This window comes from Strix uralensis, chromosome 4 (genome assembly GCF_047716275.1).
Source record: "Strix uralensis isolate ZFMK-TIS-50842 chromosome 4, bStrUra1, whole genome shotgun sequence".
NCBI lineage: Eukaryota > Metazoa > Chordata > Aves > Strigiformes > Strigidae > Strix > Strix uralensis.
The window spans coordinates 93,437,749-93,454,887 of NC_133975.1; the positions used below are offsets into that span (position 1 = coordinate 93,437,749).

At 42.1% G+C, this 17,139-nt stretch overlaps 1 protein-coding gene across 9 annotated transcripts in view; it reads left to right on the plus strand.

Annotated features, from left to right (window-relative positions):
* DPF3 (double PHD fingers 3) overlaps nt 1-17,139 on the plus strand; it is a 180,244-nt gene that overhangs the window by 114,934 nt on the left and 48,171 nt on the right. For all 9 annotated transcript variants that reach the window (XR_012628869.1, XR_012628870.1, XR_012628871.1 and 6 more), the window contains one exon: nt 7,778-7,915. Coding sequence is in view for 5 of the 9 variants with exons in the window: in XM_074867955.1 (XP_074724056.1) it covers nt 7,778-7,915 (138 nt within the window). In the remaining 4 variants the exon portion in view is untranslated. The remainder of the gene's footprint in view (nt 1-7,777; nt 7,916-17,139) is intronic.

Below are 17,139 nucleotides of genomic sequence, written 5' to 3' on the forward strand. Positions count from 1 at the left end.
ACCTGAGCTTCATGACTCCAGATGTCTACTTCCTTTAGCCAGAGCGGTTAGTTTGTGCTGAATCTCTACAAATGATTAACTTTCCTGATGTCCATCCTCATTTGTCTGCTTTCATTCTTCTCATGTTCCCACAGAGACTTAGCGACGTACATACTTCCACCTTTGTTTTCTGTCCCTCTATCTGTGGAAGATTTCTTTTACCCATCTCTAAAAGGAGTTGTTTCTTTCTTTTCCTTTTACCAATATGTCCTTTTCTCCTTTTAGTTTTATTCCTGTATAAACTGCTATTTTAGCATAACAACTTATGTTTGTATTGTATCCTTTATTCATAGTCCCTCTGAGGCTGAGATATGTATTCAGATCCATTCCTTGTGCAAAATGAGAATTGACTCAAACCTTCCTATGATCTCTGCTGGATCAGTGACTAATGCAACCTTGCATGTACCCAGAGACACTGATCCTACAGTGTTTTGTAGAGGCTGATTCTTTTGTCAGAAACTTCATTTTCAGGTTTCTCTAGTTATTTAACCTGAATTTTCTTTGCTGTAGTCTAAGACCAGCAGTTCTTGCTCTGTTCTTAGTGGATAACAATGTCTTCTTTCAATGCCTGTAAACAGTTACTGGGGCTTCTTTCAACTGTGTTTTCTTCAGATCTTTTACTAAGATTGTTTTTTTTCTCTGATGAATCTCCAAAGGGTCTCATTTAAGTAGCGAGGGCCAGAACTAAGTTGAATGTGCTGTTCTGAGGATAGAAGCAGTTCAGAAGATGAGTGGTTGATACATTTACATGTAACTTACAGTTACTTATAGAACTTGGATTTATGCAACTTGCTCTGTTATGTATCTATGAGAGGTACAGAGATGGCTGACCTGATAGGTTGTTTAGTAAACCATTTTTCAGTGCATGATGCTCCTCTCTAGTGCTGTGTCACGTTTCAGTGGCAAAGGACTTTTCATCCTTGTCCGCCATATGAGTTCATATTTAATATACCATTTGCTTTAGCTTCTTGTTCCTTCCCTGTTCAACCTGCTTCTACTCAGGCAGATTAGCTATCATCTTTAGTTTCCTCATTATACTGCTTTGTCCTGTTTATACTGTGTTTTATTTATTTATACTAGATGTCATATTAATATTTACTAATTATGTTACTGTTTGAAATAATTCTTTGATTAATGAAGCTCATATGATATATTTTTATTATTATTCCAATATTTTTGCTAACTGTCAGTTCTCTGCATGTTTGATTCTTTCACTCTCTATGCCATCCTCTGAATTAATGATGAAAACAGAGGTGAGCATTGGGCCCAAAATAGACTCTTTCAGGTGCTTGAAGGTGCCTTGTGAAGTTTTTAAAAAAATTAGGCTCTTAATTCTCATCAATTTCAACTGGAGGTAGGATCCTAAATTGTTTTTCCTGAATATCCTACTAACTGCCTATCTACTTGTATTGTGCCTACAGATCATATAAGACTTGGTCTCTAAGTGGACACTTTGGACTTGCCTTTGAACTACTAATAATTATTCAGAACATGGTTTTGTTTTTTTAAAATGCTTGATCCTACATCTAAATCATTATAGCTTGAAACATCCTCCTGCTTTTTCTGTAAGTTCTTCATCCAGCGGGCCATTGAAATGTCATTATTTTGAGGTTAGTTTTTTTCTTCCCCATTCCCTTTCTCCCCTAAATTTATTGTAGATCCTTCCAACAAAAGGTTGGAGTCTTCAGGTAGTTTAAGTGATTTAAGATTAACAGATTCCACTGAGTTTCAATAGGTACCGAGGATCTCTCTCTTTTAGTTTCCTTAGAAAATCCCAGTTAAATGCTATATTGTTCTAGCATGACTTGCCAAATGCAATTCCTTGAGGCCTGTTCTTTAGGGACTATTTTATTGTATATGTTTGTGAAGTGACAGCTCTTGTAATTACCTTGCTAACTTCACCTGCCTTCTTTCTCATCTCCTTGAAATGGACCTGATCGTGTCATACTCAGTTTAACAAACATCTCATTGATTCTCTGGAAGGTTTGCTGGAATACAAAAGGCCTACAAGATAAATAGTGATTTAGCTTGATTTTTACCAGTTCTTTGAGACTTAATCTGTTGTCTTAATTCTTACAGATACCATGAATGAGTCCAACACTACTAACTGCTGCTTCTTAGCACAGACCTTTGGTTAAATATCACAATGACAAGCTGATTTGAAAATGCTTTGACTATAGCATTATGTTTTTACATGCTTCTCATAAATCTCCATCATGACTTCAGCTTCCCTTTAAACTATTAGCAGTTTAAGCCCTAAATCATCTCCTGGTATTATCCTTTCTAGTGAATCCCTAAGTAGTTAATAAGCAATAAGATCTAGAACAAATGATTGTTCAGATGAGCCCAACAAACAACCCTCCCACCATAGCTGCTATACTTGGCATTCACCAACTACATTATTGGTAGAAAATCCAAGATTAGAGAGGCAAGGACACTTGGGGTTTTTTTAATATTGAATAACATAGACTTGGAGTAGAGCACATGGTAAGAGAGGAATAGCGTTGACTCTGATAGTTGAATGTTTTCTACTCATATAAGCTACCTGTTTAGTCCTTTGCTCCTGCTAGCAATTAATATATTGAAATGTGGACATATATATTGTTGACTTCTTCATGTTTTGTGCTGGAGTTCAGTGTTCCTGTGATCTTGATACTGCAGGTAGATTCTGGGACTTGTCCTCTAGGGGCACTGAAACAAGGACTGTTTACTACCTACAGAAGATCCCTTAAGAAATGAGTCACTAAATACTGCTGTAATACTAGAGGTGTATAGCATGACAGTACTGATCAAAGAGGGACAAATGTAACGCCTTTCCATTAGTGGAGGTCAAAATACACTGTTAGCATTCGAGATCTCTAGATGTGCCAGAGTGTGGACATAACTGTAAGAGGGGAGATTATAGTACCAAACCAGTGCAAAACAAGGAATGTTTTTTTTGGAGTGGAGAGAATGGTGGGACAGGAAGATAACTTTGAGGAATGACTGCCTGCCAGCAGTTAACTTAAGATTGTGTTTGACACAGCCCAGCTGAGAAGAAAGAACAGGAGGCAAAGGAGAAAAGCAAAGAAAGACAAAGAAGGGGGCAAGATTCAGTGACAAAAAACAAACAAAAAAAAGCATGTACTCCCCCAATTTCCTGTTTCCACTAAAAACATGGATTGTTTCCTTCTGTCTCCTACTGGTGACAGATTGTGCAAAATGTATGTGGAGAGCTGGCTGGAACATAGCTCACAGCCTGCCAAGGACCAAATGTGTAACAATTTCAAAATGACAGCAACACAGCCATTAAATATTTGATGAGGAAGTCTTTTAAGTCATAGATTTCAAATCCGCTTTTAAAGCAGGGTAAGTATTTTATATTAATTTTACTCATTGAAAAATGTAAACAGAGTGAGAATTTGCTTATCCAAAGAGTTGCAGGCTGTTACAGGCCAGAACTTAGAACAGAGCTCTCTTTTATGAAACACTCAATGCTTGTGATTAAACAGTCTGCAAATGATGTTTTTTCCCCATAACACAGTTGTGTAACGTCTTCATTTCAGTCTTGAAGGAAAGTAAGGTTCATCACAGCAGAGTGTCTGGTGGCCTAATAAAATCTCTCCCTCTTCCCCATTTATGGTGTTTCATCTGCACTACAGTATTACTACTTACTTACCCAGCTTGTTCCTAAGACGGCATTCACATCAGGTTATAGCAAAAATATATCCTTTGAATGCAGGAGGAATTGGAGTGGGTTACATTCTACAAACTCCCGCTGTTTTCATTGGTCTTGGCTACGTAATTAAAGATCAAGTCAACTTCCCAGTGTTGAGATTCAGGATGAAATCTACCACATGCAAGGATGATGAGCCTATCCAGCAAGGAAAATTAAAGATAAAAAAAGTCAAAGCTGCTGAAAAAAAGGCAAGGCCACCCGGCAAAGTTTATGAAAGGCATACTCTCACTTGCTATGTGTGAGCTGCATAGTGTTAACAGCTAATCAGTAGCATACATTTCAGACTGGGAGAACCAGTTCTCATTATGCGTTTGTCAGCTCGGAGAATGAGAAGGATGTGGTGTAAGCACTGGTCTGGATGCTGGAACTCATGAATTCCAGCCCTGGTAATGACAAAGGATCACTGTGTGGGCAAGTCACTTAACCCCTCTGTGGTTCTTTTTTTCAGAAGTGAAATAAGAATAGTATTTCCCACTCAGGAATATGGAGGAAGATTAATTAATGTTTGAAAAGCCAGTCTTGCAGTGGGAAGAGTTATATAAGAGCTAAGTGTTTATTAATGATCGCCCTTTTATAGAAACTACTTCTTAGCACAGTGATATGGTAGATTAATAAAATGTGCTCTATCTGGAAAATAAGAGATTAGGGTGAATTCAGGAAGATTCAATCTGCTGAAGAAACCATGAAGTTCTGACTTAGCTTTTATTCTAGCAAAGTCTCACTGAAGCCAATGGTTCTTTTGCCTGACTAATATCATGATACCCTTTTCCCCCTGCAAAAGTTTAATTTGCTTGGGGAATAGGAAATCTCTGCAGTTTCAACTCATGGCATTGGTCCGGACCTTTTCCATGACAGAACATGGATTTGAAAGGTGGAAAAGTCTCGACACCAAGAAAAAAAGCTGCTGGAAGCTGCAAATCTTTGGTCCTACAAAGGATTTGCTGGGACTGTGTAAACAGAATTCTTTTGCCTCAGCTCTGGTTAAAAAGTCCTTTAAATTCCTTTTTAGCTAGGCATGTCTCAGCTTGCTGCCACCCTTGAAGGCCATCTGAAAGAGTTTTGGCAGTGGGAGGGGCTCAGCCACAGAATTAGTACTGCCTCAGCTTATATTGATACTTACTGTTTTTTCCTGGTGAGCTGATACTTTTTTGCTGGAGAAGGGCAAGTCTGCAGACCTGTCTGATTTCCCATGCCATCCTGAACTCTGCAGATAAAATCCCTGCAGGATCCTGTAGGGAATGGAGGCAAGGCCACAGCCTTGGGACTTTCTGCAGGGAATGCAAGTTTTCTTTTGTGCATGGACAGAGAGAGATGCATGAGACCTATATTCAGGAACATGGTGCTCTTGTAAGATAACAACAGTAGAGCTAGAACTGTGGGTATGTTTTCAGGTAGGCCTGAATGAAATGAAGTCTGGTAGAATTTCTAGAAATAATTTTGTTTTGATATTTAAGACTCCTTCTAATAGGTAAATGGGAATGGGTTTTACATCTTACCTGATTTTGCAGCTAGCTTATCATTAACACAGGATCAAGCTATATAAGAGCAAGATAGAGTTGGGTAGTATGTATCACACAGCACTTCAAGTGCCTCCTCCTTTGTCAGTACAGCACTGATCATCTGGTAGTGCTCTGAAAATAATTTAAGTAGAGAGAAGGTTTTGAGCAGTATCAGTAATTCATAGCAGAAGAATTATTTTTTTAACTTTCATCTTCAAATGCACACAAGGAAGAGGGATAGAGTGGGATACTTAGTATGATACTCCAATAATCTGCTAGAAATGTAAATCTCTCTCTCCATTCTAAGAAATGCTGTGTAATACTTGTGTAATTAGAGGGGGTTATCTTTCTGAAAGAATTTAAACAGTGAACATTTTGTAGCTCTCTCTGTTTTGATGATTACTTTTGTGTTACACTTTTCCCGCTATTCAAAAAGTGGAGACAAAGTGTTACAGAACTGTGGATATCTTGTTGTTTGACTCTCTGTCAGCATGCTTGTCTCTGTTCCACTGCTTGTCCTTTGCTCTGTAGGACTGCAGAGGAGTAATTTCCCTCTCCAGAATCCATTAGAAGAATACATGGCTGGTACTAGAAGAAGGGAGACCAAACTGATGTTTTGTGGAGAGCATGCATCTAACCACAGTCTAGTTGTTCAAAATGTCTGGCAATGGAGTTAGGTTTACATACGAAATGAGAGCAGATGCTTCAAAGAATGGATGTGCATATGTATCTGGGCATTTTATTTCTCCCCAACTTTCCCCCCTCCCTCCTGCATGAGTTCTCAATTCTAAATCAAGAGCATTCAAAGACTTAAGAAAACTGTGGCTAAGGACACATTACATTTGGAAAAAGCTTTTGTCCTGTTATGATGACTGTGTGATCATCACCTTGCAGAATGGAGAAAACTGGGATAAAAGTATCTGATATTCCAGATCACTCATTCATATCATGAGGTTGTTTTACATGTTTCTTATAAGGCAAAGTATTTTCCTTGAGGGAGTCTGCAAATCAGCTAGAAGAGATGGAGAATGAAATATGTTACCATTATAGGCTTTGATTTACAATTTTCTATCATCTCTTCCAGAATGTGGATCATCAATTGGCTTTTTGTGAGTAGTAGCAGAAAGGTGTAATAATGGAAGTTTTACTTACATGTAAATGAATAATTGGGGTGGGTGGGTCTTTGGGTTTTTTTTTTTTTTTTTTTTTTTTTTTTTTTTTTTTAATTTATGGAACGTTATGACATTCCCAGACTTGGGTGTCTGGGGAATGGGAAGTAAGTATCTATATACATTGCAGGATGCATTTTTAGTATCGGGGCTGAGTGAAGATTTTAGGAGTGGATGGTGACTTTCTCCTTGGAGATTTTTTCAAGGGGTCTAAAAACAAGACAGAGAACTAAAGACTGCTGCATTCAGCTCTCCCTTCTGGCACCACTTCCTTTGCCTTCCTAAGCAAGCTATGCAAGACAGACTACTGGGCATGACATTTATTCTTGTGTGAAATCCTTGAGGTTAATGAAGCTAATAAAGTGGCTGAAAATGTGGCTGGGAGTAAAAATTTGCAGGAAGGGCACTAAGCTTCTTTGCCTTTGTTTCCTGATCTTTTAAAATGACAATAATTGTATTTGCTAGATGAAATAGCTGTATAAAAGAAAATGGACATTAGGAGACTGCTTTGAAGATGAAGAGATAACTTTTAGAGACATTAACATGAATTAACAACTTTATAGAAGCTGAATTTGTATGTAATGAATCTTATGAAGCTTGCCCTTGTGGTGAGCTCCCTGTGAAAATGTAGACCTTTCATCACCCTGAGTTATTTGATCCTGTTCTTAATATCTGTTGACTTAGTCCTAAAATAAACAGAAGTTCAGAAGGAGGATTCTCTGTCACACGTTGCATTATTTATTGGGATGCTGAATACGAAGTTTACCTGGGCAAATAAGTATCACTACTATATGTTGTTCTAGCAAGGAACTGTGGATGATTTCCATCTCCTTGCCTTGACTAGGAATCTGCGAATAAAGCTATTTATTACCCTTTTACAGAGAACATTTATTTTTAAAGATAAAAATACTGTTTCCTTTACTCAGAGATTAGTAATGAAGAAAATAGTGTCCTTTCTTCTCAGTCCAGTTCCCCTTGCTGTGCATGGTGCAGAACCAACATGGGAACTGGTATTTCATTTAATTTTGTGTGCAATCATGTTAGTAATCTTAGCAGAGAGGATTAGGGCTGTATGAGCTGCAGAGACTGAATATGCATTTGCCTAGGCCTGTAGGAAGGACTGCTGGCAGCACAGTGGGAAGAAAGCTTGTTTGGGGACCTGTGGCTGCTGGATGGCCCTTCTGTCACCTTTCACCAATGCTGGTTGGAAGAGTTTCAGGCAGGCACGTGGATTGTGTGGTGCTGCTCTCGGGGGAGAAGGGAGCGTTACTTGAGAGGATGCTGCCATTGTTACAGGTCACACTGATGTTTCCATTCTCTCTTCCCCTCCCTCGTATCTCCTTTCCTCCCAGTCTGTGGTAAGCGTTACAAGAACAGGCCTGGGCTGAGCTACCACTATGCTCACACCCACCTCGCCAGCGAAGAGGGTGATGAAGCCCGCGAGCAGGAGACCCGCTCTTCCCCTGTCCACAGAAATGAAAACCACAAACGTGAGTAGTATTTTCCCTTTGCCTTTGAGATCCTTTTCAGGGATGTTGCCTCCACCCTGTCTTTGCCTTGCAGAGGCTGGCGTGATTGTCTGGCTCCGTTGTGAGTGATTGGGACCTGGATGCTTGGAGCTAATCAGCTGCAGCTCACACGGGTGCTGGCTCAGCTAGTCAGAAATTCATTTCAAACCCAGCATTATCTCTGCAGCAAGTCACTTTTCCATTACTGCTCCTGTGGGGAGGAGGTGGCAAGGAGAGGGGGGAAGAGAAGCGACGCCCAACCTGCCCATCATCAAGCAGCCTCCCAGTGGCTGTTAGCAGGGATGTCAAGGAAATACACATCCAGTAGTTTGAGGGGGGTGCCTTTGTTTTGCCTTTGAATAAGAGACATTTATCCATGTCTCAGTTTTTTAGGTATGAAATTCACAACACCTGTCCCCCTTGTCCCCGCATCTCCTTCCCAAATGGCTTACCCTCAACTTTACCAAAAGCTGCTTCTTAGTTACAGTTTGGGAAAATCTATGAAAAAACATCAGTACTGATCTGCAAGGAGGACATCTGGAACATGAGAGGAGAGAAGAGTTATGTGCCGAGATGCCCCACTCTGCCACAGAGATGAAAGAAATCTTAGTAGTCCGGATGGCCCTATTTGACTGTCCTTCCTCTGCTTCTTAGGCATGGAACTGGGAGACAAGGAGACTGAGTTTTGCAAGTCTCTAAGCCCCTGTTTCTCAGTTTTCCGTTGTGCAATACTATGTGATGTTTGCTTTCACCTTGGGATTTGTGTAGATAGCTTTGTTCACTTTTAGAAAGTCCTTTCAGATTGCCATGTGAACTGTGTCATTTTAGTTCAAAGTAATGAACAATGTGGACAAAGCAATGAAATGCCTATGAGGAAAAATATCCAGGCAAACACTTTCTAATACATTAAGAAGAACTAGGAGAAATCTGGAAGTAGGAAAACATTTTCTTTCTAAGCAGGATAATTGATAATTGTCCCCAGGGAGGTGTGGGAGGGGGCTTCCTTCCTCCAAAGCATCTGCTACTAGCCACTGTCTGAGCTTGAAGGGCCGTTTAGTGTGATCCTATTTGGCAGTCCCTACATTTCTGTCACTTTTATGCTCTACCTTTTAGTTATTCACATGTTTTGTAGGTTCACAGCAAAAGTAATTTTGACTCCTCCAGCTGTTGATAAACTTGAGCTGTCAATGCGCTAAGAGTGACTGCTTGGGCAGGCTGGAGAATGCTGGTGTTCAGCCAGTAGCTTTTGTTTACTTAGCATTTGCATCATCTCTGTTGGTTTTTTTTGGTGTTTTTGGTTTTTTTTGGTTTTTTTTTTTTTTTTCCCCCTGTTGCTGCAGTAGTCACTAATAGTGGCATTTCTGAAAGGCATATTGCAAATCTGTATTGAATTAATATTGATAATGGCCTTGCACAGATGCCCATACAAAGAAGGGTAGTGTCCTCTGCCCTTCAGCTTTTGACAGAGGCCAAGGACAGTCTCAGTCCTTACGTTTCTGGTGCTTAAGAATGATAGAAGTTAGCATGAAGAGGAGCTAGGAAATCTGTGGTAAGCTTAGGAATGCCCAGCCTTGGCCCATGGAAAGAAATGTGTGTTCTACACTATGGGAAAGGGTAGAGCAGGAGCTGCTGGGGCTTGTGTTGCTCCAGAGCTCCTGTGTGATGCATGTGGCAGAGGGAAGCTGCTGGTGCACAGATCCCCAAACAGGCAGAAGTTTAGAACCAGTGGGGTAAACCACTCTGAGGTCCAGGTTCCTGAGCAGAAAGAATCTGCTTAACAACCAGCCAGGAGCCAGTGAGGTACAGGCAACAGCCATGCAAATGTGAAAATCACCCCTGGGGAAAGTCCCAGGCGCCGGAAGGTAACTCTCCCAAATGGCTTAGCTGTCGCAGTAGCTGTTTGTTCCTTTTTGCCTGTTTGTTTGTTTACAGCCTTGAGCTCAGATCTTGCATCTTTGCTCTTTCACTTACTGATATTTAATTTATGCTGCCATTTATCTTCCATGTGAATGCTAATTGTCCACATTGCTAATGTGCAGTCATTAAATGGTCCCTTTGTACAGGGGGATGGTGGGGAGCCAGGGCATCAGATCCTTCCTCTCCCCTAAGAACTGCTAGGCATGTGTTATGAATTAGATTTGACAGGTCTGCAGTGTCGCAGGGCTGGGGCTTCAAGAATCCTCTCTGCATGGGCTTGGGGGGTGGGGGCGAGGGAGGGAGGGCGGGAAGGCGGGGGGGATGTTAATCCAAACAGCTAATCCACAACCTACTGAACAGGAGGACCAGAGATATGGTATAGAGCAGGGTCTGGTTATTTGCTTAGCAGTGTGTCAGAGAGATATGAGCAGCCTGATTTAGAGAAGGCAAGGCAAATTCAAACCAGCCATTTGGAATTTGTCGTGCTGTGGGAGGTGAGCACTGGGTCAGCAAAGTTCAGGCGGGCGACTGCAGCATGAACTTCCTTCCTTTGTACCTGTGTCTCCTCTGCAGCCTCTGCTCCTTGCAGTACCTGCGGTAACAGCAGCAGCCGTGCTGATGCAGGTGGGAGCTTTCTGGAGCAGGGTCTCTACAGGATTCTGCTATTGATGCTCCAGCTGGTCCAGCTCAAGAGCTGATGGCCTCTTGCCTTTCTTCACACCCAGTCCCCTTTATCTTTACTCTTCTCCTCATGCACAGACCAATTTGGATAGTTCAGTAAATTATCCAGGGTCTGGAAAAGAGATGTAGATAGGAGCAACCTATCTGAAATTGAGAACCACCGAATAGATGTGTATCAAAGAACAGGGACTGGCCCAAGCCCCAAGTCTCACCTCCTTGGCGCATCTCTCTGTCCTTGACTGTTGTAAGTTTGTTTATTTACATCTCTCTCTCCTTTTGTCCTTCCTCACCTATAGATTACCCTTCAGTGGTAGAAGATAGTTCAACAGTCTTCTCTGGCCTTTGCCTTTCCCAAAACATCTTTGTCTGTGCTTTGTTTGAGCTTTAGTTACTTTGTTTGTATGTCTTATCTAGCCCTTTGACACAGATAAATAGCCCTTCCTCGGTGCCTAGTCTTGCCTCTGCCTACACTCACATTTATTTTTGACCTACTCTCTGATTTTTTTACCTAAGTATGGAACCGTGAAAAGGAAGTTATAGAAAAACCTTGAAAAAGTCAACTCCCCCCTTCCCCAACTCCACTGATAAAAAGAAATGATCCCACACCATTCTCAGCCTTTTTTTTTCTGCTGGCTTTTCCTCCACATGTTGGCACTGAGAGCGTGAGATTTGTGAGCCCAGGGTGCATCCAAGCCTGCCACAAAACACCTGCTGTTTTATTCCATCTCACTCCATGGGTACAGGCCAGCTCTGGGGGCAGCTGGTGCTCACAAATTTTGAGACACTTCTCATATAGGAATTACATTTAGACTTCCATCTATTGAAATGTGTGTGTGAATGAGTGTACTAGTATAAATGCTCTTCCTTAATTCCTGGGAGAATAGGATAGTGTGTCTACATGGAGAAAAACTTCCTCTCCTTTAAAGGAGAAGAGTTTTCACTGGCATTTTGCTGTGTGAAACGTTAGTTATAGGCAGCTGTGCAGTAAACAGCAACTGAACAGATCTTATGCCCACAAGCACTTTGGCCAATGACAATCCTAAATAAAGCACGTTGTGCGGGCTGTTGCTGGCCTAGCTGCTGTGTGCAGGTTGGTCCATCCTACAATACATGTAGTTAATGAGAATGCAGTCGTGTGCCCTCCTGTCACTCTGCTAGCTTGTGCATCTGACCTGCAAAACCACCTGCCTACGTTATTTCTTGGCATCAGCCTGTTGTGCCCAGTTCCATTGCAGATTTTATGATGTGGATAAATCTCTACTGGAGAGACCAGCCAAAGTTGTTTGTGTACTCTAAGCATAATTGGATACCCAGTCTCCAGAGATAAAAAATTAATGTGCTAACCTCAGTGTGCCTCCAAGCTGTCCTCCAGCTCCCCCACACAGTCATCTTTGAAACATTTTTATTTCCATCCAGGCAGGGGGCTGGCCATGAATAAATGACGAGAGTCAGCCCCTCAGTTGGAGACGAGCTGTTTGTTCCTCTCCACAAGCAGCATCAATTTGAAAAGCTACATCAGGCCTACTTTTTCCCTGCCTCAGTGCTGATCCTTGCTGGGGCCATGATGGGAGCTACTTCTGAATGCAAGGATGCATCAAGGCCCACCTTGCAACAAGATACCCTGCAGCAGGTGCCTTTTCAGTGAAAATATGTACATTACCTTGAGTTGACTTCTCATTAGTTTAATCTGTTTGGCTTTTTTCTTTTTCCAGAGCTTGTTTTTATAAGGAAAAAGACTCAGACTACTAAAAGAAACTGTAGTGATTGCAGACTTTGGAACTGTGTAATGATTTCCACTCAAACCCTGTTTGCAGCTGTATGTTTCTCAGACTTTTGTGCCTGTGTTTCAGAATGCTGAGGAAAAAAATAAGTTGTTTAGAGTTTTGGAATAGTGGAATATCCCAAACTTGTCTCCTATGTACAGGGACACAAAGGGGACTTTTTGTTGTTTTGTTTGCAGTTGGGGGCGGGGGGGGTGGTGGGGTGGTGATAGTTTGGGGTTTTTTTGATATACTGCCTGGGCAGGACCTGAAATGTTGTCAATGTGCAACTCTCACTGAAGAGAAGCAGGTAGTGCTTCTCAGTTTATGGGAACACGTTTCCAATTTGACTAAATAGTTTTTGAAAACCATGTGTTGCTTCAATAACACATCAGCTCTTGAGACAAAATGGTATCATTTATGTATTTATAATTTTTTTTTTCCTTTCTTGCTATGTCCTTGCTTTTTTTCTCCTCTATGTAGAATTTGAACCAAGTAAAACCCAAAAGTTTTGACTGAATTTGCACTTAGGTGCTCTGCCTTCTCATACTCCTCCAGGGAGCAATTTCCAGATCCAAAGCCTACAACATGTCGCAGGGACCCATTTCACAACGCTGGCCATTCTTACCTGAATACCGAGGGATGCTGCTGGATGGGGCTGTATATTGGGCACTATAATCCCTCCTTGAGTTCACTGAGCTAATGGGAATGATGCATTTTACTGGCCAGAGGCCAATTCTCAAGAGAGGTACCCCTGAAAATCAGGCAGTCTGTATGTTAACATGTCAGACTCTTGTCTGCCTTCCTATTCTGTATCTCCTACTGTTTATTGTCATGAGGCACTACCCAGTTACAATGATTTACTGTGAGCAGTGGGATTTTGGCCTATGCTTAAGGTGTTCCTGCAGAACCCTGTAAGATCAGCGCACAGACATTTCTATGAAGTGCTGCCTTATGGTGCAGAAATGCTGACTCCCTAGATCTACAAGATCTGATCAGTTGCTGCTGCATTTTCCTACCTGTACCTTCCACTGCCCACCTCCGAGCTCATTCATTAGCTGTCCAGCTTAAGGGCCTTACATATCGATTCCTGTAAAAGACATGATCGAATGCTCTTCCTTTCCTGCATTCAGACGCTTCCTCTGACTCCTACAGATGTACCTCCTTCTTGTAGCACTTCTTATAGCTTGTAGCACTCCTTGGCCATGCGTCTCTGTGAGCAGGGGCTGTAGGAAAGGCAAACCTGTCAGAGCTGCTAAAAACTGTGCAAAGGCAACAGCTTCCTCTATCCCCACAGCGCCAACTAACTCAAAGAGGAGATAAAATCCAGTTACTAGGGAGAACTGGCAGTACTTTGGGTGGGTGGTTTGCAGCACCTCTCTCAGTAGCATAGCCTGCTTCTCTGGCTGCCAGCACAGGGCATGCCCATGCTGTGCGGGGGAGTGCGGCGTGGGGAGCCTGAGCGAGCGGAGGCCCATCGAGCTGTGCAGGCTGATTAGCTTGACTCTGGGAACAGAACAGCAGCCGTTTCCCAGTGCTACACCCAAGTTCAGAGCTTATTCAGTTGAATGCTGTGCCACATTGACACAGATGTGTCGCTACCAACCTAAGCTCTACTTACAGCCAGCTGGAGGGTCTCTGTATCAAGTGCCCCAACACTTCCCAGTTTGGGGTTAGCCAGCATGCTTATCTCTGGTGTTAACGACAGAGTAAACATGCCCAGAGAGACCGGCCATTTCCTCTCATTCAGTTTGATTTACATTTTTTTCCTGGAAAACTGTGATGAAGAAACCCTGCACTTAATTCACTGGCAAGGAGGCCACAGAAATGACTGTGCACATCTCTGCCTGGCTGCATACGTGTGGGAGAGCAATGGCCTTGAATGCTGTACTTGGCCTGTTCCTCACCGCACCAGGAGTTATAGGTATGTTCTTTTATTGTTCCTTCCCAGGGCAGGGTCTAGCCCTGAGCACAGAAGCACCTCCACAACCTGCCTCTCTGACCCCCGCCACTGCTTATTACACCCCAGCAATGACTGGATGCGTGCCCAGCTCAGCATCTCCCTCCTCTTCCTTCAAGAAAAGCCACAGTCAAAGTGCTGCTTTTCTTTTCCCTTCTCTTTAAAACCATTTTTTTCTTTAATTATCACCTTGTAATTTCTTGCACGAGCCTGCCTATCCTCCACTGATACATTTTGAGCCACAAACGAAGGGACTGCACTGAGATTCCTTACACTTGAGAGATGAAGCAATAACAGGTGGCAAGGCTGGAGGCAGCCCTGGCTGGGCACTCTGGTCGCCATGGAGACAGGCCAGGCCTGTCCGGGCTGAGCATTTAGGCTGTAGGTTGGGATTATATGTCATCAAGTCCTCCAAGGGGCTTGACGACCGCAGGCTCAGGCTCTTGGCTGGCGTTTTGCTATGCAGGCGGCCAAACATTGGACTTGCACTTCGACAGCAAGAAAAAGGGAGGAGTCAGAAAGGAAAACCGGGCCCCAGTCTCAGACAAAGAGTCTTGTAGATTTAAAAAAAAAAAAAAAAGCAAATCCACCCCTTTTCCTCCATCACAAAGTGCACTGGCTTGATTCAAGCCTACACGTAGGTTCCCGTGGTCTCTATTGTCCTCTGCAAATTTTTGTTGCAAACAGAGCAAATGGCCTGATTCAAAGCCTTTCGAACTGAATTGAAAATCACCAGTGGACTTTATTGGTTTTGGATCAGGCCCAGTAGAAACAGGTAAGAACTGGACCAAATGTGCTAGGAAAAATCCCTTTGGGAGCACATATATGTCCGACTGTAGCCAATTCATTGTAATCATTTAGATAAATGATGCACAGCCCCCCACCCCGACAGCAAGGCACGCACTCTATTCCTCATTCTCCACAGACTTTCCAGTAGTGTGGATATGATGAAAAATAGGCATAAAATGCTACCAAACCTAGATGTACCAGCTTCAACTATGGTTAAGTATTATGCTGCATTACCTACAGGCTGAAGAAATATATGTGACTGTGATTTGGCACCAAGAAACAGAGAAATCAGTTTTTCCTTTAAGTACTGGTTCCAGCTGCAAGTTTTTAAAGATCATGATCCAAACCATCAGAATAACTTCACTTAGAAATCAGAAAATTGAAAAACTGTAAGATCCTATTTATTTGGGGGTTTGTCTGTATGTATTTAAAGGTCACTTTTTGAAGGAAAGCTGTTTAAAATATCTGTATTCTGAGATTTCTGATTAAAAAACAGGGACAAGAATTGCTTCTTCTGAACTTGCCTTCCATTCAGTATATTCTCTGCAGCCATGAGAGCTAGAAAAATGAGATTCTTATTGAGTCATGTGGCTCCAGGACATGATGTAGAAAAGAAAAATCCTAATTTCTTGATGTTATTTCTCTAGAAGCAGCTTTCTATTATTATTAAACTGAAACCATGAGGAAGATAACTTCCAGGTTTTTTTGATTACTTGGTGAAAGGAGAAGGGAAGCTAGAATGTGTTTAGAGCCCCTGCCTTCAAAATCAAGAAGGCACAGAAGTTATTTTAAATATATAAACTCAGTCAGTTTGTTTAGCTTTTTAGGTTTTGTCTACCAAACAAAGTTACTGTGTGATATACTACAGAATTTATTTAATTTACAGTACTTATTTTGCAAGAAGACTCCTGTGAATGATGGTACCATATTTTAAGTAGGTCTTTAGTCTGCTTAGCTTGGTATAGTTGAAATTAACTTGATTAGGCTAAGAAGAAAAAAAAAATTTCAGAATAAATGCATACCAAAGTTATTTGGAAATATTGACTTCATTCTCAGTCTGCATCCTGTCTTCACATGAATCAACTTCCAGGTACAGAGAAACTATCATTAGAACTGTGCCAATCTTTCTCTGTCTCTCTGGGTCACAACAACCCCATGCAATGCTACAGGCTTGGGGAAGAGTGGCTGGAAAGCTGCCTGACAGAAAAGGACATGAGGGCGTTGGTTGACAGGTGGCTGAACATGAGCCAGCAGTGTGCCCAGGTGGCCAAGAAGGCCAATGGCATCCTGGTTTGTATCAGAAATAACGTGGCCAGCAGGGACAGGGAAGTGATTTTACCACTGTACTTGGCATTGGTGAGGCTGCACCTCGCTTACTGTGTTCAGTTTTGGGCCCCTCACCACAAGAAAGACATTGAGGTGCTGGAGCGTGTCCAGAGAAGAGCAACGAAGCTGGTGAAGGGTCTAGACTCTTATGAAGAGCAGCTGAGGGCATGGGGGTTGATTAGCCTCCAGAAGAGTAGGCTGAGGGGAGACCTTATCGCTCTCTACCTGAAAGGAGGTTATAGGGAGGTGGATGTTGGTCTCTTCTCCCAAGTAACAAGTGATAGGACAAGAGGAAATGGCCTCAAGTTGCACGAGGGGAGGTTTAGATTGGATATTAGGAAAAATTTCTTCACCAAAAGGGTTGTCAGGCATTGGACCAGGCTGCCCAGGGAAGTGGTTAAGTCACCATCCCTGGAGGTATTTGAAAGATGTGTAGATGTGGTGCTTAGGGACACGGTTTAGTGGTGGACTTGGCAGTGCTAGGTTAACAGTTGGACTAGATGATCTTAAAGGTCTTTTCCAACCTAAACAATTCTATGATTCTCCTTAATCCATTTTAAAAAGTATTTTAAACAACTCTATACTCTATTTATTTTGGGGCAGATGTAGATGAAGACAGAGCCTTTGATGAAACTAGAAAGTGACACCGAGTTGAAATGGCAAGAGGCACTGATTTAAATACACTCCCTACAAGCACACCTTAGCTCAGGCAGTACTCTTCAAAGCTCCTCAAGAACTTTTGATCTGTTGTTGCAGTTTGTAATGTAAAAGAA